At 59.2% G+C, this 22,524-nt stretch overlaps 1 protein-coding gene across 1 annotated transcript; it reads left to right on the top strand.

Moving 5' to 3' along the window:
* Nucleotides 1-943: 943 nt before the first annotated feature.
* Nucleotides 944-21,143, top strand: TIMP2 (TIMP metallopeptidase inhibitor 2). The gene is made up of 5 exons (XM_067547182.1): nt 944-1,246; nt 14,132-14,232; nt 14,547-14,655; nt 15,579-15,703; nt 18,242-21,143. The coding sequence occupies exons 1-5, from the start codon at nt 1,123-1,125 to the stop codon at nt 18,437-18,439; spliced, it is 657 nt and encodes a 218-aa protein (XP_067403283.1). The 5' UTR covers nt 944-1,122; the 3' UTR covers nt 18,440-21,143.
* Nucleotides 21,144-22,524: the final 1,381 nt, after the last annotated feature.

The raw sequence follows: 22,524 nt of genomic DNA, 5'->3' as shown, positions 1-22,524 counted from the left end.
GAAGCAGTGCGTGGCTGGGTGTGAGCAGCCGGCTGTGGTGCTCCAGGGAGAGAGACGGTGAACGGGCGAGGAGGCGCGGGTGCAAGGGATGGGAAGAGCTAGTGAGAGCAGCCAGGAAATGCTTGGGCACAGACCACCCCAGCCCTTGGAGGAAAGGCGTGGCCAGGCACCAGTTCCGCGAGCGGCTCGGTGTGTCTGGGCTGGTGCGGATGTCGCAGCTGTGGGCCCTTTGCTCCTGTGCGCAGGGAGTGGGTGACAGCAGGTTTCAGGGGAAGAAAATAACCCCCGGCTGTGATCAGCTTCCAGAAATACCGGCCAAGCTGGCATGCCCCTGGCCTCCACTCTCAGGGAGGGACAGCGCTCCAGCACGCTGGGGAGGCACCTGTCGCTGCCATGGGGAGGTTGCTCCTGCCAGCAGTGGGGGGCCCTCGGGAGGGTTCTGCACCCCACGGCATGGAACAGTGCCCCCCACCCGGGAGGCAGCCCACTGCAGCCCTGGCCTCAACTCTCAGCACCAGCGGGGGGAACTGCACTCTGCCCTGCACCCCAGGCCCGGCTGGCGCCTGTCACCCGCCGGCCGGCCCCCAGAACCGTGCCGGCGCATCCTGCCGACTGCAGCACCCCCGACAGAGCCACGGCGGGGGGCGCTGGCGGGGCCGGGGTGTCTCTGCGGCTGCAGACCGAGCTGGCAGAGAGAGGGGGGCAGGAGAGGGGCCCCGATGCAGCGGCTGGCCTGGAGGGGGGTGACCCGCTCCGGCCCGCGGGAGCAGGAGCAGGAGCAGGGACGGGGCCGTTCGAGCCGCGGGGCGGGCCCAGCGCAGCGCAGCGCAGGGCAGGAGCGAGCCTGGCCCCGTGCCACGGGGAGGAGCCGCGCGGCGCCCGGAGCCTGTTAAAAGCCGCCGAGGCGGAGCGGAGCCTCTGTAGAAGGGAGGCGGCAGCAGCAGCAGTGACCGCAGCAGGGACGTCTCCGGCCTCCGCTCCGCTCCGCTCCGCACCGCTGGGAAGGCGGCGTGCAGGCCCCGGGGGGCGAGCCGGACTCGGGGCTGGAGCCTGGCGGCAGGGGCGCTGCGTCTGCCTGCCTGCGGCTGCCCCAGGGCGGGGGGGCGCTCGGAGCCCCGCACCATGAGCGCCGCGCTCCGCAGCCCGCTGGCCTGGCTGGCGCCGCTGCTGCTGCTGGCCAGGGCGGCCGACGCCTGCAGCTGCTCCCCGGTGCACCCGCAGCAGGCCTTCTGCAACGCCGACCTCGGTAAGGGCGCCCGCCGCGGCCTGCTCCCCCGCCCCGGCCTCGCTCCCCCGGCCCTGCTGGCTCGGCCCCGCCCGGCGCCGCAGAAATGCCTCTAGGGCTGAGGAGCCCGGGTCTGCGGCGGAGCCACCGCTCGATCGGGCCCGGCCCGGGGCTGGACACGCGAAGGGCCCCGCGGCGGGGGTGGGCGCCGCCGCTCTCCGGCTGCAGCGTCTGCACCGGCAGGTCGAGCTCGAGCGGGGCCGGGGCCGGGGGCTGCAGCCCGGGCGGGGCGGGGCGGGGGGTGTTGCGGGGCTTCTGCAAACGTGTGAGGCGCTTTTATTCGCGGGGGGCGGGGGGTGTCTCCGGATCCTGCTGCCGGCGCGGCTGGGCCAGAGCGCGGGGCTGAGTCTGGGGGTGGCCGGCCCCTGCCGAGCAGCGCAGAGCCGGGAGCTCGGTCTGGATCTGCGGCGGTGTCTGGCTAGCCTGGCGGGCCCCAGGCCCTGGTGAGGTAGGACGAGGCTGGATTTCAGGGGCTGAGGCGGCCGCACACACCAGGCTGCCTTCGGATTCACCCTCAGGCCGAGCTGAGGCAGAGCCGTGGTCCCGCTCCTGGCAGCCCAGGCAGCCAGATCAACAGAGCGCTGCTGCAAAGCTGTTACCAGCCAAGAGCCGCGTTCACGGGCTCCCTGCTTCTGGGGCTGCCCGGGGACCGGCCCTTCCCGTTCACGGCGCAGTGACCGAACCGAACAGCCCCGGCTAAAACCCACGGGAGATCTGTCTGAACAGAGCCATTGCCATGGAGTCCTTGGGCAAGTCACTCCCAGGCCCTGGGCTTGGAGGAGTTTGTGATGGAACAAGGTTCCTTTCCCCTCCATCCTGCTGGGCCGCCTGGAGCCGAGCAGGGCGGTGGTGGCTGAGGGGGGCACGGCCGGGCCACCCAGAACTGCCCTGGTCCAGCACATCTCCCCAGCAGCCTCACGCTCCAGTGGAGCCCTGGTGCAGGGGCTGCAGCTCTGCCCAGCGAGTGCAGGTGAGAGCCGGGATGGGCCTGTTTGCTCCCAGCCAGCAGGCTCTGGCCAGAGGAGGAGGAGCAGGCCCCTCCTGTGCCATCTGCTCTGCTGCTCGGGCGTTTGGCTCTGGGCTGCAGGTTGAGAGGCCTGAGAACAGTTTGTGCTTTAGCTGCTGCCATCCGTGCCTGCCATCTACGGAGCAGAGGGTGCCCGGCCCTCGCTGTCTGCTCCCTCCTGCCCTGGGGACCTGCGGTGGGGCCTCCCGACGTCATCTCCTCTTTCACCACCTTGCAGTTGCCAAACATGCTGCACGTTTTACGGTTCCTGCAGCAGCGCCGTTAAGCCCCAGCTTCCTCCGGGCCTGGCAGGGGTGGCCTGCTGGGGTGTGGGAAGCTGCGTAGGTGAAGCTTAAACAGCCAAGCACCCGCTAGTGCCGCCTCTCCGCTCCCTCTAGACCCAGTGCCAGCTTTACACTGAAATCCAGCACCTCAGGATTTGTGGCCTGAGGGCTTCTGTCTGTTTCGTGGCGTGTGCCTGTCTGATGCGGGGGCGGTGCTGGCTGTGAATGTCTCTGTCCATCTGTCTACTGCTGGGAGTGTGTGTGTGTCCGTCTGGTAGGGTGAGAATCCCAGAGGCCATTCTCGTTATCCATATCGGAACTGGTCAGCGGGGACGGGGAAGATCCTTATCCAGAAACCTGAGCTTTGTTCTCTGTGCCCCCCCCCACACCCAGCCCTCCCCCGAGCTCAGCCCGGGAACAAGGACCAGGCAAACGGAGCTGTCTGCATGCTGCTTTTGGTTAATGCAGCTGAGCCCCTAATGACAAAAATTAGCATTGCACTTTGCCATCTTGATTTAATCCCGGCTAGAGGGTGGCGCCCTGGGGAAGGTGGGAGCTCTGTTATTCCTGCTGACGATTGGACGCTCTGCCTGAAGGGTCCCTGGCGCTTGACCACAGGTCAGGAGTGTGAGCAGAGCCCTGCCCTGCAGAGCGGGCAGCGTCGGACTGGCTCACTGTCTGTCTCTTCCTGATTTCCAGGCATTTCCTTTCCTCCAGCCCAGTTTATTCGGCTTGGATGCTGCTGAAAGGGAGGCCTTGGCACGGCCGGGCTCCGGATTCCTCTTTCTATCAATAATGGCCTTCTTACATTTAACATATTACACACGCTGAGCCAGTTCCCCTGCCCACCGCTCCCTGCCGCAGCACCCAGGCTGGGCTGGAGAGGCAGTCTGAAATGCTTTGGCAGCTCCGGTCTGGTCTCCTGACAGCCCAAACCCCTTCCATCACCGCACACTCCGCACTGCCCCAGATTCCCCTCGCTCCTGGGTGCCCACTGCCCCCAGCTGGCCTCCCTGCCTGTGGGTGGTTCGCCCCTGCCCTGCCTGACCCTGAGTCTGCCCGGGCCCTGCTGCAGCTTGTGGGGCTGTGTGACCTGATTTAGGGACAGAAAGATTTTAGACAAAGGGAAGCGCAATCAACCCAAGCGGCTGGATTCCCCCAGCCTTTCAGTGGGAGCAGAGCAGGTGTTTGAGCTGCATTTCCCAGCACACATCAGCTGCCTTGTGCCATGCTCCTGCTCCCTCCTCCTCCTGGGATCCTCTCTCTGGGGCTGTGTCAGTTTCACATGCAGGCTGCAGCCCCAGGGTCCCCAGGGATGGTTCATGGATGCCAGGGCCGTGCTGGAGTGACTGAAGCAGGCAGTGCTGCGTGAGTTGGGCGGATGAAGGCCTGTCCCCCTCGTCCGGGTGGAGACCCTCGCCATGCTCCCATCTCTGTGAGTGTGAGGAGAGAGTCCCCAGGAACCAGCCCCCAGCAGGGCGGAGCCCAGGCCCATGGCCCCAGCGAGCGCTGCTGATAGGAAGAGCTTCTCTCCCCGGCTGAGGAAAGCGCTTCGGGGCATTCAGCCTGGCGGGTGGACTCCGCCTGTCTCTGAAAGGGGTGTGGGGGGAGGTGGAGGGCAGGGAGGGGCCGGGCAGCTGGCGCACAGGGCTCGGGCGTGGATCTTGTACAAAGCCTAGGGTGTCCTGTGCTATGCAGGGGGTCAGACGAGGTGATCACACTGGTCCCGCCTGGCCTTGGACTCTGAATCCTGCAGCTTTGGGGGATGGGCGGCCGGGGCCCAGACGGCGCCGGCAGGGGGGGGGGGGGTGATTCCAGTCCCGTGGCCCTCCAAGAGCCCAGACAGATGGGTCACAGTTCTGGTTCCCCTGGCACAAAGCTTACCAAGGAGCTTGGGGCTTTTTTCAGCATGGCCGTGAACACCCCTGCTTCCCGGCAGGCGGGAGCAGAGTGGGATTGATTTCCCGTCCCGGCCGGGCCCCGTGTGTGTGTGTGTGTGCCAAGAGGCAGTGGTGGCACTAATGTGACGGCGTCAGGCACCTCCTTTTGCCCTCGCTTACAGCTTGTGACCCTGCTGGCGTCAGCAGGGAGCCACAGGGGCACCTGAGAGTCCATTCCTGGCAAGTGGCATCAAGCAGTCACTGGACAGGTGCTCCTTGGGTGTCCCTGTGCTGGGCCATGCTCGCTGCTGCTGGGCGGGGAGCCGTCTCTCCGGGATGGGCACAGAAGCGAAGCGTTGTGAATATAAAGCTTGATTTCTGGGCAGAGCTTTGGAGGGTGCAGGGGTTTGGGACTCGGCTGTGGGCACTGTGGCCTGCAGGGAGTGCTGGGCTGCTGGGGGTTTCCCTGCCCTGTCACATGGACCCGTTCTGCTGGGGCTAGACACCGGTGTCCTGTCTACACTAGCACGGCAGGTGGAGCTGGGCTGGTGCTAATGCAACAGGGCGAAGGGTAGCCGTTGCTGCTCACTCTGGCTCCCGTGGGGCTAGGGCAAGGGGTCCCGGCTGGAGGCCTGCTCTGTGGTGGAACTCCGCGTTGTTGTGCTCGTTGACACCCCAGACCAGTATAAACAGGGGCTGTGAGGAGCGCTCCATAGAGGTTTCACTCCCTTCAGGCAGGTGCTGCTGCTGTAAATCCAGACTCACTCCAGATTTACACCGCAGAGCCGGGTCTAGCGCCCAGTGCCAGGCACCAACGGTGCCTTATAAATAACATGCAGGCCGGGCAGTGAAAAATAACCATGTGCAGCCTGCTCCTGCCAGGATCCCTGAGCTCAGAGGCCTCTGCTTCCCCTGCAGAGTTAACGGCTCAGCCCAGAGCGCAGATCAGAGCGTTTCCCTGTGGCTGTTGCCTCCAGCCCGGATTCCTGGCCGTAGGTAGCGGAGGAGCTGCCAGTCTGGAGTGTGACTGTCTGAGCTGCCTGTGAGTGCTTCCCGCAAACCCTCTGCCGGCCCGGCTCAGTCAGCGCTGGGAGGAGCCCCCGAGGCTGGGGTGTCTCATGCAGGTCACATGACTGTCTTCCTGCCTTAGGGAATGTGGCTGCGTCCCAGCTGCTTGTGATGCAGTGAGCTCACGTCCAGACTGGCTCCTGCAATCTCCCGCTGGCCCCGGCCCCAGGGGCGCCCAGTGCGCGGAGAAGAGGGGCGGCTGGCAGCGGCTGCTCTTACGGAGCCGTTTGTGTCCCGCCGCGCCCAGGCCCGTGGTCCCCCGTGGGCAGCTCACCTGTTCTGCTGCCTTGACTCAGCAGGGCCAGTGACTTGTAATTCAGTTCATTCTTGTCTCCACCAGCTGGGCACTGTGGGGCAAACCCCTCTGCTCCTCCCGTGCGCGCCCTGCGGGGTCTCCAGGCAGGGCCGGCATCTCCGATGGGCTGCTGCATGTGCAGAATTACACCTGGCACTGCAGGCTGGGTTCGCACCAGGGGCGACTCCAGCTCCCTGCTGTCCGGAACAGCCTGTGTGGGTGATCTGCATCCTGAGGCTGCCCTGGCCGTAGCTGTGCTCTGCAGAGTAGCGGCATGTGGCTGCATGACCTGCCTGCAGGGCTCCCTGTGCCAGGGGCAGCAGGAAACAGCCCCTGCCCCTTCCCCCAGCCACCAGTGCTAACCCCTCAAAGACTAACAGAGGAGCAGTAGGGCCGCGAGCAGAGGAGACCTAGCCTCATGCCAGCTGGCGGCAGAGCCTAGAGTGGGCCCCTCCCTGGACTCTGAGGATCCGCTCCCTTCCCCCCATGTTGTGCTGGACCAGAGCTGTCCAATTCCAGCGCTGCTGCCTCTGGTCCCTGGTGCGAGGAGGAGGAGCCTGGCCTGGGGAAGGGGGGCTGGCAGCTCTGCCCCACACACTGCTCCCCTCACTGGCCCCAGGCTCTCATTAAGCTGCAGGTTTGGAGCTTGCAGGGGTTTGGTCTGAAGCATTAATGCTCCCCAGGGTAACCAGCAGGGACACGGGGTGGCCAACCAGCTCAGTGCCTGGGAATGACCTTCAGGTGGGGGACATGTGGCATGGGGGGGAGCACATGGTGGTGGGGAGCTGGCCTCTTCAATGAAATGGGGCCCAGCGCTGCCGTGTCACGAGGAGGGCAGGGCAAGGGAGAGTCAGGAGAGCAGAGCAGAGGGTGCCCGAGACCACTCGGGGCAGAGCATGGCTGGGCGTGGTGAGGGCTCCTGGTGAGCAGTGGGGCCAGGTGCAAGCAGGAGGCAGCAAGGCAGGTGCGGGGGCGGGGGGTGTTACCCACAAACTTCCCCAGGCCAGAGCGGGCTGGAGGCTGAGAGCTGCGGAGGGGGATAGCTGCTGGGTCACTGACGGCTGGGGAAGGGGGAGTGCGCTGATGTCTCTGGGCGATGCCCTCGTCACACTGTCTGGGAGAGCCACGGTGAACCAGGACTCCTGGCTTCTGTTACTGGCTCTGCATCTGAGTTTGGGCAGCCTCAGTTTCCCTCTGGGTGAAATGGGATCGGTGGTAGCTGTTGTGCTTTGGGTATGAGGATGCTGAGAATTGTTGTTACCATACAAGAGCCCAGCGCATCCGCAGCACAATGAAACAGCCCCTTAGCCTGAGCCCTGCGAGCCCCAGTCAGCCGGCAGCGGCCAGCCGCGGGCATCTAATCAGTGTCTCCCCTTGTGCCAGGAGAATGGCTAGGCCAGGCCGTGGGTTGGTCAGGGGCTCGCGTGTTTTGAGGGAGCCCATGTTATCTGGGTGCCAAGGAGCTGGTAGCAGTGGATAGAACTCCTGACCTCCCCTCTCGTCCTGGTCAGATCAGCCCTGATCTGTGCCCTGGCCAGAACCACCCTGCGTCATGTGGCCAGGTCCCAGCACCCATGCCATGTGCCGGCCTCCAAGCAGGGCGGGGTGGAGGACTGGAGCAGCCCGGGAAGTGTTTGGCTGAGCTGCGGCAGGAAGGAGACTGGGAGGCCCCAGGGCTGGAGTTCAGGGCTTTTCCTCGGGCACTTGCGGGGTGGGGCTGTTTCAAAGCCAGCCTGCTCCTTGCGGACAGACCTGTCCCTGAGAACAGCCTTCCCCAGCCCGTGAGAGACTCTCGGCCCCATTCTCAGCTGCAGCCTCTGCTCCGAGTCCGCCCTGTTCTGCTGGGGCTGGCATTCCCCTGTGGTAGGGCGCCGGAGGGAGCCGGGGACCGTCTCCCCGGCACAGCCTCCTGTGTTAGCAGAGGCCTGCTGGGCGAGCTGCCGCGAGTCAGTCCAGCTAGCAGAAACAGTGGGGAAAGGGCCTCCCGCAGCCCGTGGGGAAAGAGCGAGGCCTGGTCCCAGCTCTGAGCAATGAGGTACAGGCTGTACTGGGGAGAGCCCAGGGCCAGCTGCACCCCTCCCATCTCTCTGAGCAGCCTGCATGCAGAGGCAGCTAAAAGGCAAGGGCTTGAAGATAGCCGCTTTAGGAGCCAGAGGCAGGAAATCTCCCCCGTGCAGCCCAGGGCCAGGCGGGCTAGGCCCGGCACAGGCCTGTGCAGGGCGGGGGGTGAGCGGGGGGTGCAGGGCTCAGGGAGGGGAGAGGGCGGTGAAAGCAGCCATGGTTTGTAAACCTGGGAGCCTAAAGTGAGTCTCCTAAACCTGCCCTGTGTGGGGGGGCTCCCCCTGGCTGTGCCAGGAGCTCCTGGGACTCACCTGCACGGTGTCTCTGCACCAGCCTTGCCCCCAGCATGCAGCGGGCTGGCTCTGAGGTGCTGTTAGCAGGCCAAGGGCCATGCCCTGCACTGGCAGCGCGTCGTACAGCCCTGCAGACAGCCACGTTGTGTTGAGATGTGTGTGTTGACTGGCATCCTGGGCACAGTCGTGGGGCTCCTGCTCCCTCCTCTGCTTTGGGGCAGAGCTGGGGGACTTGGGTTCATTCTGGCTGGAGAGGGGGGTTGTGAGCTTAGTTGTAACAGCCAATCGACATAGGGGCATCAGTGAATTTCCATATTGCAATCCTGCTGGTTAAATGTTGTAATGCTGACACCCCCTCCCGTCCTCTGGCTCTTTTCAGTGACCTGTATCCACACCCCACTTGCTGCCATGGCGTCTGAGCACCCCACACTGGTGATAAAGCAATGCCCCCTATTAACGTCTCACCAGCTGGGCAGCCTCCTGGCAATGGGTCTTGTGCCCTGGCCCCTGCCCAGGGATGCAGGCACATCCCTGTATGCCTAGTACTCGCTGCCAGGAAGCTAATGAGGTGTCAGTGGGGACCCCAGAGCACCCATTTGCCCAGGCCATCACTGGAGTCTTTGCCAGCGGGGGGCAGGTGTTTTATCTCCAGGGTTCTGGGCTCTGTGTGTCAGATTCCCCTGCCCGGGGGAGGGCTCCTTCTGCTTCTTGGGGAGCCAATACGAGGCCAAGTTCACTCACTCCTGGCCTGCCAGCGACACCAGCTCTCTTGTTACTTGAGCATGAGGCTGACGATATCTGGGATTCCCATTAAAGCTCCAGCCCCTGGAGTCAGGCAATTCTCTGAGAAAATCCACTTCCGTTGGGAAAAGCTTTTCCAGCAGGTTCGCAGCCCTCCTGGCTGCAGCGATGCCTGAGAACGTGTTCAGCAGAAATGGCAAACACCAAGGTTCTCTCGGCGTTTAACATCTCCTGATTTTGTGGGTCTGACTCATGGGCTGAGTGCGTGGAGCTCGTGGTGCTGCCTGCCTGGGCGACCCAGCACTGCCTCCCGGTGCAGGGCTGGGAGGGACCCACCTCGGCTGTGGACTGGGCAGGCCTGGGTTTCCCTCCGCTGACTCTCCCACCCGCTCCTTCCCACACTGCTCTCCCCGCTGGCTGCTGGCGCCCGGCCGGGCTCTTGGCCGGGAAGCACAGAGCAGCAGCAGGCCCCTCCACAAAGCCGCACTGTTCAGAACAAATCTGCCTAGATTGGGCAGCATTTTTGTCAAGTGATTCATCAGCACGTGAATGGAAAAGGCGGGCGCCCGCCGGACCAGGAGCCATTCCCCACGCCCACAGCCGCCCAGCCAATGTCCCTTCCCCGCTCCGCCGGCCAAAGGCACCGACGTGTTTGCAGCAAGCTGCGGGGGAGAAGGGCCCGGGGATGTGGAGTGGATGCACTGTGCGCCGAGGGCGGCCATCCCTCAGGGGAGGGGAGGGGGCGGCAGTGACTGGGGGCTGTGGGGGAGGACCGTGCTTGCACCCTAAAGCTGGAGAGGAGGCTCGTGTTCCCTGGGGCAGCAGGGGGTCCAGGCTGGGGCTGGGCAGCAGCTCCCAGGGGACGCCTCCATTTCAGAGCCATCTCCAGGGCGTGGACGTGGGGGTGCCAAGCGGGGCTGGACAATCGACAGGGGCAGGGACAACCCAAGTGGAGTGGCAGTAGGGCAAACAGCAGGCACAGGCCTTGGACCCTATTCCAGCATCTCGCCAGCTCAGAGCCATGAGCAGCTCCAGATGGTGAAAGCCACACTCCCAGAGCGGCAGGCGGGGCGTGCGGTGAGCCCTGGGCATGGCTGGTGATCACTGAGTTGGGCATGGCCTGTTACATGCCGTCTGCACCATCAGTTGCTCCCAGCCCCACCGCTGCTGGAGGGAGGTAATGGGGGACAGCCAGCAGTGCAGGGGGGTGTGATGGCCTGGGGGAAACTTTGCCGTGGTGCTGAGCCGGGGGTGCGGCGGGTGCTGATCCCGAAAGGTTTCTGGCAGCCGTGGAGGTCCCTGGTGTGGCATTTGTGCTGGCTGAGAGCCTGAGGCCGGCTCCTGGGTGCAGGGGTTCCAGGAAGGCTTGCGCAGCAGGCCGGAGGGAGCTGAGGTTGGAGCCGGCCCTCTGGGGCCTGTGGCTGGGTTCCAGGGCTGCCCCCGGGGCGGATAGAGATGCTGGGCAGAGGCACGCAGGAGCTGGAGTCGGGGTATGGGGTACAGTGGGGCGGCAGGTGGAGCTAGTCTGTGCTAGGTGTGGAGGGAGCGCTGGGCCGGGAGCTGGCTAGGTTTGGGGTGAAATGCCCTGGGCAGGGCAGCCTCTGTGATCTTGAACTCAGTGCCGCATGCGGCTCTTCTGCCCCAACGAGTGCTGTGTGCTGAGCAGGCCAGCACCTGCCGCCCCGCGCCCCACTCCAACCCTGGAGAGATGCTGGCATTGCAGCCTGGGTCTCTTGCTGCATGGATGGCCCTGGGAGTTATCTGGATCCCGCACCAGGAGAACTGGCCCTCCAGAAGTTGGGGATGAGTCCCTGACCAATACGTGGCTCTGGAATCATCAGAGGGAGGGGGAGATCGTGCAGCCCCAGGTCTCTAGCTGTCACTGGATCCCGTTCCCCTGGACAGGCAGAACAGGCGAGGTTTAATGGCCCATCTGGACAGTGCAGGAGACACCCCCCTGCCGTTGTGCCACTCTCTGCCCTCCCCCTGCTTTGTCCTGTGCTATGCTGTGAGCAACTGGCATTAGCCTAAATCCAGGCTTGGAACCTGAACCTGCAAACATTGCGCCCGCTCAGTGGGTAACCCTGCTCCCAGATGAGCCGTGCTAGGCTGGCCAGTTCTCCGCAGTGCAGCATGGGCAGCGGGAAGCTAGGAGCTTGCTCGGGGAGGGGACAGCACAGGGAACGACTCTGCCAGGTGCACAGCAGGTGACCCATGGTACCATTTGTTTCCATGCACCACCTGGGCAGCGGTGAGAAGCCCGGCTCCTGAGCCTGCCTTTGGAAAGGTATTGGCGCTGCCTCCAAACCGACCCTGCCCTGCCTCGCTTCAGCTCACCCTGCTCTGTCCGGCTCTTCACGCTGCTGTGAGAACAAGGCTTTCCCCTCCGAGGCCTTGGCCGGTGCCTGTCCTGGCCGCAAGAGCGGCATGTGACAACGGCCAGCAGCACCCGGGCGCTCACTCCCTGCATCTCCGGGGCAGAGCAGCAGTCTGGGGTGTGGGCAGGTGCCAGCAGGGGAGAGCCAGGGTAGGCTGGGCATGGCAGAAGAGCTCCTGCAAAGCTCAGGAGTGCAGCCTCCTGCCCAGGCTGGGTCTGGCAGGGGAAGGGCAGGAAATCCCGGGTGCTTTTGCCCTGGATGCCCGTGTGTAAAGTGGGGCTGGCTGGCTCCACAGCACAGGCCTCCCTGTGTGTACGCAGGGGAATGACATCACGGTGAAGCTGCCAGCTCTGGGGTGGAGCCTTCGCCCCATCACGCATGGACCCCTATTCCTGCCCCTCACGCTGCAAAGTGATGCAGCTGCATTGGGAGGAGGAGGGACACGAGGACGTGAAGCAGCTAACAGCAGATGCCGTAGGGCAGCTGAGCTGGGAGAGGAGGGGGCAGCAGGTCTGGGGGGTTTGCCCAGGCCCGTTCCCTTCGTGCTGCCGGCTGGTGCACTTGGCCTGACAGTTCCACCTACCGGGCTGTGTTTTTCCAGCGCCCCAGCCCTTGTTTCCCAGGAGTCCTGTTGTGACGGGAGAGGTTGTTTTTCCAGCTTCTTGGGAGGAAGTGACATCGTGTGGTTCTCTCTGCTCACGGCCTGGGGGGAGGATGCGTTCCTAGCGCGCTGAGTTGCGTGGCCGTCCAACATTCCAGTAGCCGATGCTGGCAGGAGGTTCCTCAGCAGCCTGGCCTTGATCTCAAACCCAGCTGCTGGTTGAATAGCGGCTGCTAGAGGAAGCAGAACTAATAGTTCAGCGGCAAGGACAGGCTGTGCTCTGCTGGCCTGGTGCAGAGAGGATGGGCTGGGCTTGGGGGCAGCTCCTGCTCTCACCACTGCTGTTAACCAGCGGGGCTCTCTGTGTTCATACCAGGCTGATGGCTGGTGGCAGGGACCCTTCCGTCGGCTCCGCTGGCTTTGTGATACCGAAGAGCAGCGGGTGGTGTTACCCTCCGTCCCCTCCAGCTCTCTTCCTCTGGGCCATGCCCTTTGGGGCCAGGCAAAGCCGGGCCAGACGCTCAGCTGGATGGCGCGTGTCTGTGACGTGCTAACTTGGGACGCGGCAGCTGTTCGAGTCCAAGGTTCCAGGCATGTTCTCGCTACCAGGAGGCAGAACCTTATGGGTTGTGTGGCAAGTTCGTGACCCAGAAGGGAGAAACTGGGGACCTCTGTTGTCCTGCGTGTGCCTCCCCTTCTGCCGCTAGCTGCTCTCCTTTATCCTAACCCGCCCCGATGCGGCCCTCGGTGCTTGTCTCAGTGCTGCTGCTTCAGCGATTTCCCCAGCTTCTAAGGCCAGGCAGAGGTGGAGAGCCAGGAGCCTGCGACAAAGCCGCGTCTAGCCCGCCCTGTGCGGGACTCTTGTGGAAGCAGCAGCTCGTGCTGAGAGGTGCCTGCAAGCTGCTCCTGCTCTGGGCTGCGTTTGTGTCTCCCCAACACCTGCTTTTGCATTTAATAGACGTCCTTTGAAAAGGGCCGGCTGGAGCTGTCCAGCCTGCGGAGTTCACAGGCTCAGCTGACGTTGCCAGCAGACTCCGTAAACTCCCTGCTGTGCTCGTTGGCGTGAGGACTTGCCTGCCACGCCGGCGGGGGTTTGAATGTGCTTTGACTCAGCTGGCCCGGGGGCCCTGCCCCTGCAGCTGGGTGTGAGCGGAGCAGGACCCTGCGTGGCGTGCAGGTCGCTCCGCACGGCTCCCTGTGTAGGACCTAGCTGCACACACGCTCTGAAAGCAGCTGTGTCTAAGGGTGAGCTTGGGCATGGCATGGATGGTCTCCTGGCACGTGCCCAGCACACACTTCTCATCTGCTCCTCTTTGTAAATCCAGGCCATTTTCTCCCCTGGCTGCCCATGGTGCTAACGGCTTCTTAGAGCCAAACCAGGCTCCAGGCATTTTGCTGAGGCTGTTGTCAAAGAAGGATGGTTCGAAGGGGCTGCAGTGGAAAGAGTCACTCACCCGTAGCTCAGACACTGCCCCTGGGGTTGCAGGAAGGATCATTCTTCTACTGCTCGCTGTTAGTACGCGTGACTCCGGAGCTGATGGGTGCCGCTAGCAGGGCAGCGCCCTTTGCACCTCGTGCTGCACAAACCGAGGAAGAGCCAATCCCTGCCCAGGAGCTTTGGGCAGAGACCAAACCTGAAAACTTTCTCCCCTCCAGCTGACCAGCTTGGCAAAGGCTGAGGCTGTGGGACTTGCACTGGAGCCTGTTTTGCTGCCCCACAATAGACACCTCAGGGTCAATTTCCTTCACTGCACTTCTGCAGAAAGTCATTACATTCGCATGTGCCCGCTCCACACCAACGGCCTTTAACACGCCCATGCTGGCAGCCATTGTCTGCATGGGGGTTAGTCTGCAGCCCAGTCTAGTCAGCATGCTGGGTGGGAGGTGGAGACGCTGTCCAGGGAAGCCATCGGCACTGGAAACACACCAGCAAGAACTGGTGGAACCTGGCAGCAGCTAGCACAGATCTGATTCCAGGGTGGACCCGAAATAACCAGTCCTAGGCCAGTTGCGGCTCAGCCAGTACTGCCCAAGGCTAATGTCTGTGCGCGGGTGCGGAGGGGGAGCAGGGAGGATGGCATCCGACACCAGAAACCTCCTGTCCAGGACTGCACTGTGACAACACGGCAGTAACTCCACTGCTCCCGGGGGCGGGCAGGCTGAAACCGAACCCGTGAGGCTGGGGAATGGGAGGTCGTTCCTGGGCTTCTCCCACTAATTCTTTGTCTGTGTGTTGCAGTGATCAGAGCAAAGGCCGTCTCTGGAAAAGAGGTGGATTCTGGGAATGATGTTTATGGGAATCCGATCAAACGAATCCAGTATGAGATCAAGCAGATCAAGGTAGAGACACATGGCTGCTCCTTGGGCTGGGTCTCGGGAGCAGGTGGCAGGAGGGTGCTAGGGAAACTGAGCATGTGCAGGGATGAGCTCAGATGAGACTCGGGTGAGGGGGTCCCCACAGCAAATCTGCACTCAGATCCCAGCTGTGTGGACTGCAGTGCTGAACGTCCCCCAGCACCAGCACTGCAAGAACTTGGCTTCCCCAGGCTGCTACCACACACGTGCTCCCGTTCCATCTCCAGCAGCAGGAGCTGGCCTAGGTGATGCGAGCAGGGCTGCCTGTTTGACATCTGTCTCTCTCTCTCTCCCGCTAGATGTTCAAAGGCCCTGACAAGGACATAGAGTTAATTTACACAGCTCCCTCCTCGGCTGTGTGTGGTGTGTCGCTGGACACCGGCGGGAAGAAGGAATATCTCATTGCAGGTAGGAAGTGCGTTGCCTGAGGAGCTGGTAGGGACCCTGGTGCTATCTCCAGGGCCTGGAACCGGAGCAGGAGACGGGGACAGCTCGAAGGCTCCCGCGAGCGGCGTTGCTGTGGGTGGGGTGAGGCGGGTGAAAGGGCATGGACCCATGGAGGGAGGTTTCCTGGGAAACCTTTCTGGAGCGGTGGGAATCACAGGGGGAACGGCTGTGAAGGGGAAGTGGATCCTGCTCCAGCCAAAGGGCTTGCTCTCTGCTGCGGCCGTGGGACCTCAGGAGAGGTCAAGAGGGCAGTGCTGCCCTATAGGGTCCCCACGCCCCCTCAGCTTGCACCCCTGACCACAAGGCCTGTGCCGCAGGTACCCCCAGGCCCTTCGTGCCATTCTGATCCTGGCCAGAAGTGGGGGAGTGAGCATGCAGCACGCCTGATGCTGCCATCTCGGCCCCAGGGCCAGGGCACTGCCACGGGACTGCGGAGCTGGCCTGGCCTGGCTCATGAAAACCCTCTGCCCCTTGCAGTGCAGAGCTCGCCGGCAAGGTTTGCCATGGGGGGAGCGAGCCCCATCTGCACCATCTAGTGGCTCTCCGGGAAATAACAGCCAGTAAAGCCAGCAGCGTTGCGTGGCCGGTGTGCAAGCCGGGCCTAGTCTGTGCTGGCCTGGGAGTGATGAGCATGGTCCGAGCGCAGGCCGGCAGCCAGGAGCACTCATCCCAGCTCAGACATCAGTTGCCGCTGCGCCCTGGGGCCTGTGTCTGCCTCAGCTTCCCTTTCTGTGCAGTTGTGTGCTCAGTGTGTCCTCAGTACCCCTGGAGGGCAGGGTGCTGGCCCAGGGCTCAGCAGAATGATGCCGGTGATGTTACTGCTCCATAGAGGTTCTGATGGGACGTGTCTCTACAAAGACTCACCCTGTCTGGCCTTTCCTCAGGCAAGTCGGAGGGTAACGGCAAGATGCACATCACACTGTGTGACTTCATCGTCCCTTGGGACTCCCTGAGTGCCACCCAGAAGAAGAGTCTGAACCAGCGGTACCAGATGGGCTGTGAGTGCAAGGTAAGCAGCGTGGGAACACTCCCGCCCTGACCTGCTGCTGCCTGTGATGCTCTGTGGTTCCCGGGGTCCTTGCTCTGCCAGCTGTCGAAAGAGTTTGAGTGGCGGCCTTGGCTGCATTCAGTGCTGCAACTCTGGGAAGCGCTTGCTGAAGTGCAGCACAGATGCATTCCTGAATCCAGGCCTGAGTTTGCCTCTGGAGAGAGGAATCGGTGCATTGCCTAGCACAGGCAAGAATCATGAGGGCGGTGCAAGCCGGGGGTGCCGTCTGGGACGGCCATGAAGGGGCAGTTTGAGCAAAGATGCTGGGCGTCCCAAAGCGGGTTGTCTAGGAGTGACTTTCAAATGGCTGGTTTGTTCTTGTACGGCAGTACTGCCCGCAGGCCCCGGCTCAGGATTGGGGCCCTCCGCAACCACCTAGGGAGATACTGTCTGTGCCCTGAAAAGTTTACAACATAATTGGGGCTGTTTCCTGACTCCCAGCCCCTTGGATCTAAGCTTTCCTCAGTGCTCTGCAGGGATAGAAGGATTATCATCCCCATTTCACAGCTGGGGAGCATAGGTGAAGGGATTTGCCAAAAGTCACACGGGGAGTCTGTGGCGAAGCTGGGGTCAGACTGAGTTTTGGGGAATCCCAGTGCTGTTCTCAAGTCCAGCCCCCCCCTCCTGGCTGCTCCCCACTCATCAGTTCCCTTGTGTTCTTTTCCTCGTCTCTCTCCAGCCCCCTCACGTCAGCGTCCAGGCTGTGCTGTCTGCGCGGCCTGCTGCCTCTGTTCCCTGACTCTCCGTGGTCAGGCCTTCTTCCACGCACCCACCCTCACCCCAGCCCCACATTTCCTGCTGTCTGTAACTTGTTCGGACACTTGTGTTTGCATGTACCGGTTGCAGTCCGACCTGGAGTATTTGTATAAAGGGTGTAATATTACCCCACCTTGCATCGCATGGTGCGGTGAGGAACTGCTGGCCTCATTCCTCAGATCATGCCTACGTCAGGGCGATGTGCAGACTAGACTGTCCTGATACCTTTCATGGCAGGCACTTAGGAAAGCTTTTTCACTCTGTGTGTAGCTCTGTCCAGGTCAAGGTTCCATATTTGGCTTCAGCACTGGGAAATACACCTTAAATAAGAGGAAAACCCAATTCTGCCTCTTCAAAGGAGCCACGTGTCCAGTGGCTGGAACCAAGGGCCTGGAACATCCTGAGCCCAGATCCCAGGCAGGCCCCTGCCTCACTTTTGTGACCCAGAGAAACTCACTTGGACTTTCTTGTGGCATAGCTGGGATTTTGGGCAAAAGCACGGATGCTACTTCTAAGCGGAGCATTCCTTGGGCACAGCATTGGTGGAGAGGAGAGACCCGTTCTAGTCCTTGCAGGGGAAGGTTCTAGCTGTAGGGATAGCTGAGCACTGCAGCAGGCTTCCAAGAGAGGCTGTAGAAGCCCATCTTTGGAGGATCCTGAGAACAGGTTAGACACAGGCCTGTCAGGAACGGTCTGTTTATGTGGGGCTGGTCTGCACGAGACAATTCGATCGACCCGGCAACGTCACACATCATGGGTGTGAAAAATCCACCTCCCTAAGCGCTATAGTAAAGCTGACCTGAGTCCCCGTGTAGACAGCGCTAGGTCGTCTCTGTTGGGAGGGCACTAAACTACTACAGATCCCTGTGGCGCCAGCTACTGCCTCTCAGTGAGGTGGATGAACTGCACCAATGGGAGAACCCTGCTGGCAGCGCACAGGTAGTGTCTACACTGATGCGCTGCAGCTGCATGGATGGAACGTTTCAAGTGTAGACAAGCCCTTGGTGCTGTCTCAGCACAGGGGGCTGGGCTAGATGGTCTCTTCCAGCCTTATATTTCTGTGATTCGAAAATGGACTGTCCCAGGTGGATCTGTCAGTGGAGGATCGAACTTGCATAATTTGCCTGCTGTCTCAGCCCCACAGGAACTAATCTGCCTCCTGGGCCTTGTTACTACAAGTCACTGTTAGGAGCCAATGGGCTAGGGAAATGCCTCTGCTGATGGTGTCAGCTGTGTGCTTGGGAGGCAAGAGAATGTAGTGAGAACAAGCAGGGGCCGACCCCGGCCTCGCCAGGATGCTGATGGCACCTTCGATTCAGGGTCATGGCTGAGAAGCTTGGCATTCAGCACCATTCACGCCAGGTCTCACGCCAGCAGAACTGCATCAGGGCTGACCTAGCAGTTACAGACGCTTGGAGACCAAGGCCCAGCCGCCGGCCTGGAGAGCTTGCAGTGACAAGGGATGCAATGGAAACAAGTGATGGTTGGTGGCAGATCAGACTCTGGCTGTTAACAGGGCTTGGTAAGGGACTGGGGGATAGAGAGTGGGTGGGAAAAGGAGGTGCTGGAAGGGTGCGCAGGACATCCATCCTATTTGCTAACTCCTGAACTTTGGCATATTGCTTTACTTGGCGCAGGGACTCTCTCCGTCCCCAGAGAGGCAGACACGGGAGATGGAAGAGGCACAACTGGTCCATGACGGGGTGTCGGTGCGTTTCATTAACAGTCTCTCTTCTGCTGCAGATCTCCCGCTGCCCCTCCATTCCGTGCTTTGTCTCCTCCTCGGATGAATGTCTCTGGACAGACTGGGTGACGGAGAAGAACATCAATGGGCGACAGGCGAAGCACTACGCCTGCATCAAGAGGAGCGACGGTTCATGCGCATGGTACCGTGGCGTGGCTCCCCCCAAGCAAGAGTTTCTCGACATTGAAGACCCCTAGTCTGAATGGCTGCATCCCAGTACCCAGTAGAAAGGCCTGCAAGAAATTAGACTGGTCCACCTCTGACATCACTTCCTGGGAACAGCATGAAAACCCAGTATCCCCAGTGGGTCCCAGTGAGGGGCGATTAAATGCCACATGCTTCCAAAGCGGGGTGAGGGGCCACACCGTTGTATTCTGTTCTCCACTGTGCTTTCCCATTCCTTCCTTTTCAAGTGGGGCGTGGGATGGTTTCCTATTGCTTGGGGAGAATCCTGAACCAGCCGGACGTTGATCCACGAGATCCCAGTGCTGTTTTGGAGGAAACCAGAATGCTCGTGTGCAGCAGAAACTGCAGAGGGTTGATTTTCATTCTGTGTAGCAGGCCTACCAGGTTCCCCTCACCTGGGGATGGAGTGTCCCTTGCGTTGTGTGGCTCCCACCCCTCAATCCCCCAGCACAAACAGCCTTCTCCACTGCCAGAGGATGAGCCAGCATTCCCCAGATCTCCCTTGTACCGCTGGGGGAGTCCAAGCTCCCTTTGTCACATGCACACCCATCTCTTGGCCTAGAAGGGAGAGCCAGCCAGCTAAAGGCAGCACTCACTGGGAGTCCCAGCTGGACTTCAGGCACAGGAAATGATTCGTCTCTAGCACAGTCTCCTTAGACCTTTGTCAAAGATCAAGGCCCTCTGCACTGACAGCGTGTACCTGTGATCCCCAGCATCAGCCGAAGTGTCTTTTGTTGGGGACTGGCCCATCCCCTTCTTGCTCATTGGCAAGCCGTGTTATTTCATGCTTCCCTCCAAGTCAGTAGGTGCTGAGTTCAGACCTCTGGGGGCGAGGCATGCCTGAGACCCCTGCAGACTTTGGTCCTGCACCGTTATCCTTGCATTTCAGTAAAGAAAGCAAATCTCCTGGTGGGTATGTGTGTGCCTTGCCGCGGTACAACTGCTGGATTTGTGTCCTCGTGGGTGCGTGTGCTGTCAACAGTGTTCAGTGCCAAAGGCTCACCCAAGTTTCTAGGTTGGTGGAAGGATTTAGTTACCGTTTAGCCTTTGGGGTAATGCAGACAGCAAAGGTTTTGTTGTGAATCCACTGCTCAGCAGGACAGTGAATTGAGAAGTCCAAGTAACTGAGCCTGCTCCCAGCCCCACAGATAGTGGCGTGCTGGAAATGACCTAGAGGAGCCTCCCTTGCCTAGGGCCTTTATTCCCAGCAAGTTATGTGACTACAGAAGCTGGCAAACAAGCTTCTTTAGAGTGTTCTGCAGCAGGAACTGCATCGTGAGAGTTCAGACACCACTAGTAGATCTTTTTATTTTATACCCACGGCTGGCTGTTTGCTGATCGCAGTGGTGTGGCTCGTGATAGCGGGACAGTGAGCTGTAAAATAAAAGTAAAGATTTTCAGCCGCCCTTCTCCTACCCATTGAGGATGCACCTGCACATGTATGCGCACGCATGCACACACACACACACAATAATTAACAAAACTGGCATCTGGCAGCCTACAGGGAAGGACCCACATCCTTCTGTAAAACCCTCCCAGCCACCCTCAACCCCGTTCTTCTGAGCCGGTTTCATTTTGCTGAGGCACTAGAGCGCTGCATAGCTAGCCCGTCTGGAATGCAGACAGCACAGACCTTTGTGAGATAAAATGCAGAGATCCCATCTAAAGCAGATTTGGGAGAGTGTCCTGACATTATCCCTGCAGACCTGTTTCAGGGGCATTTTCATGCTGTGCATCGGGGTAAGATTTTAGATGTCACATTGGACCAGTCTGGGTGATTTCAATATATAAAAATGAAGAGAAAAAGAAACTAATCAATCCAATATAAGACTCCTGTTTGCTTACTGTATGGTTATATCATATGTGACATTTACTCCTGTCTCTGCTGAGATTCTATCTTTGATTTTAATGTTTCCGTTTCTTTTGGCATCAGCTGTATCATTCCTGTGCTGTAACTTTTTCATTTCCTTGTTAGGTATTAGAATTGCACTTATTGTTTTAAACGCGTTTCTGCATTGGAAGCATTCAACATGAAGTGGGAAGAGTGTCGAGAAAATCTGTGGAGGGTTGAATCCTCCAAATCTTCCTGTTAATTGTTAGTTTGTATTTTCCCTCCTCCCCGTCTCCCTCTTCGGCAAAGTGCACAAGTCTTCAGAAGTTGGATTTGGAGATGGGATGTACCATATGTTTGCCTCTTGCTAGTTCGTCTCCAAGGCCTTGCTGAACAACAGCATAGCTGTCAGCAAGCACAGTAGGTGAGCCTCACACAAAACAATTGCAAAAATCTCTCTCTATATGTAAAGTATATATGAAGGATGCTTGATTGGCTTTTTAATTTATGTCTTTGGTTCTCAGTTCCATTCTCTGCCCTTCCTTCCTAGCTCTGGTCTCCTTCTCCATGCAAGCAATTCAAAATATTTAAAAAAAATAAAAAGTTTACATTATAGTTATTTTCAAATCTTTGCTTAATAAGTATTAAAATAAGGAGTATCTAACTTGCTGCCATAATTTAAAGCTTTTGGGTGGGGTTGTTTTTGTTTGGGGCTTTTTTGAGCACTATGTTTTTGCTGGAATCTGAAGTCTAAGACCTTCTTGTGCTGGAAACACATGAAAGTTGTTGAATAATGACAAGCAGACTGTGCATGTCTCTGATGCTTTGTATAATTCATATGTGGACATTCAGTCTTTGGACAATAAACAGTATTATAAAAATAAGATTTTCCTCTTCCTGAATTCTACTGCACATCTACGGCACGGTCTAAGTAATACGCAAGCATAATTCTGGATGCTAGACAGACACACCAATCCGGCAGTGCATTTGTGACATTGTGTGGGGTGGGGGTGTAATCTGCTCATCCCTGAGGAGCTATGGCACAGCTATTCCTCCCCACTTCCCTCAGGGCTGTAGTTCTGTTGGAAAAGTTTGTTATTACAGAAGCTGTTCCACTGCATCAGCCTTCTTCATACAGAGCAATTTTGGGAAACCGCAGCCATGTGAGAGATCCATTGGATAAAATGGCCCCAGTCTTGCTATTACAATAATCACTATGTTTGAGAAAACCCACAGCAAATGTAAAAGCCCAGCCCTAACCCCTATGCTCAGCTCCTGCTTGCTCCAAGTATGGCTAGGGCCTGAGCTGGTAAACTTGCTCCGCAAAGCAAGTAGTCCTACCCCATTGCTATTTATTGTATGTTTCTAGGCTTGGCAGAATTCAATTTTTTTTATAATTTCAATGGATAATATTACTGTTTATAAGCATTTTTCCCCCTATTTTTTATTGATTTTAAATGTTCATAGTCGCAGGAAATTTTGGAGAGAAGTCAGACAATTATTTAATGTCAGCAGCCTAGTGGTTTTCAACCTTTTTTCATTTGTGGACCCCTAAAACATTTCAAGTGGAGATGTGGACCCCTTTGGAAATCTTAGACACAGTCTGCAGACCCTCACAGGTTGAAAATGACTGCAGTAGACAATGAGATGCAAAGAGTTAAAGCTGCATAACCATTAAAACACATCACATGTGACATTATACAAAGTAAATATCCTTAAATCAAACCCGAGTAAGTTCTCAAGTAGCATTTTTCTTACTTTGCCTATTTGAAAATTTTGCTGGTTATTGAGAAGTTTTTTCCTCAGTGTGTGTATACAATGAAATCCACATGTATGACACTGACCCATAAAATCGAATCCTCCCAAGCCTATTTTGTATTAGTGCAGCATCTAAAGGCTCCTGGTGAGACCAGGGCCCCACTTTGCTCAACGCAAAGTAAAGGTCAGTCCCTGCCCCAAAGAGATTGCAGACAAGACAGACAAAGGAGACAGTGTGCCCTTATATTACCTAACAGCACATTGGGCTGCATTAGCAGGAGCATTGCCAGCCGATTGAGGGAAGTGATTATTCCCCTCTGTTTGGCACTGGTGAGGTCACATCTGGAGTACGGTGCCCAGTTTTGGCCCCTCCACAACAACAAGGGTGTGGACAAATTGGAGATGCCAGAGGAGGGCAACAAAAATGATGAGGGAGCTGGAGCACATGCCTGAGGAGAGGCTGAGGGAACTAGGCTTGTTTAGTCTGCAAAAGAGATGAATGAGGGG

This window comes from Emydura macquarii, unplaced genomic scaffold, assembly GCF_026122565.2.
Source record: "Emydura macquarii macquarii isolate MOO-44397 ecotype Brisbane River unplaced genomic scaffold, CSIRO-AGI_Emac_v2 contig_1230, whole genome shotgun sequence".
Classification (NCBI taxonomy): Eukaryota; Metazoa; Chordata; order Testudines; family Chelidae; genus Emydura; species Emydura macquarii.
This window is presented reverse-complemented; position numbering and strand designations above follow the sequence as displayed.

What these genes read in the sequence shown, in the direction of transcription:
- TIMP2 (XM_067547182.1), top strand. Translation starts at nt 1,123, where the DNA reads ATGAGCGCCGCGCTCCGCAGCCCGCTGGCCTGGCTGGCGCCGCTGCTG. An exon ending in ATGAGATCAAGCAGATCAAG is followed by an intron (nt 14,233 to 14,546) that starts GTAGAGACACAT and finishes CTCTCCCGCTAG; the next exon opens with ATGTTCAAAGGCCCTGACAA. An exon ending in GAAGGAATATCTCATTGCAG is followed by an intron (nt 14,656 to 15,578) that starts GTAGGAAGTGCG and finishes GCCTTTCCTCAG; the next exon opens with GCAAGTCGGAGGGTAACGGC.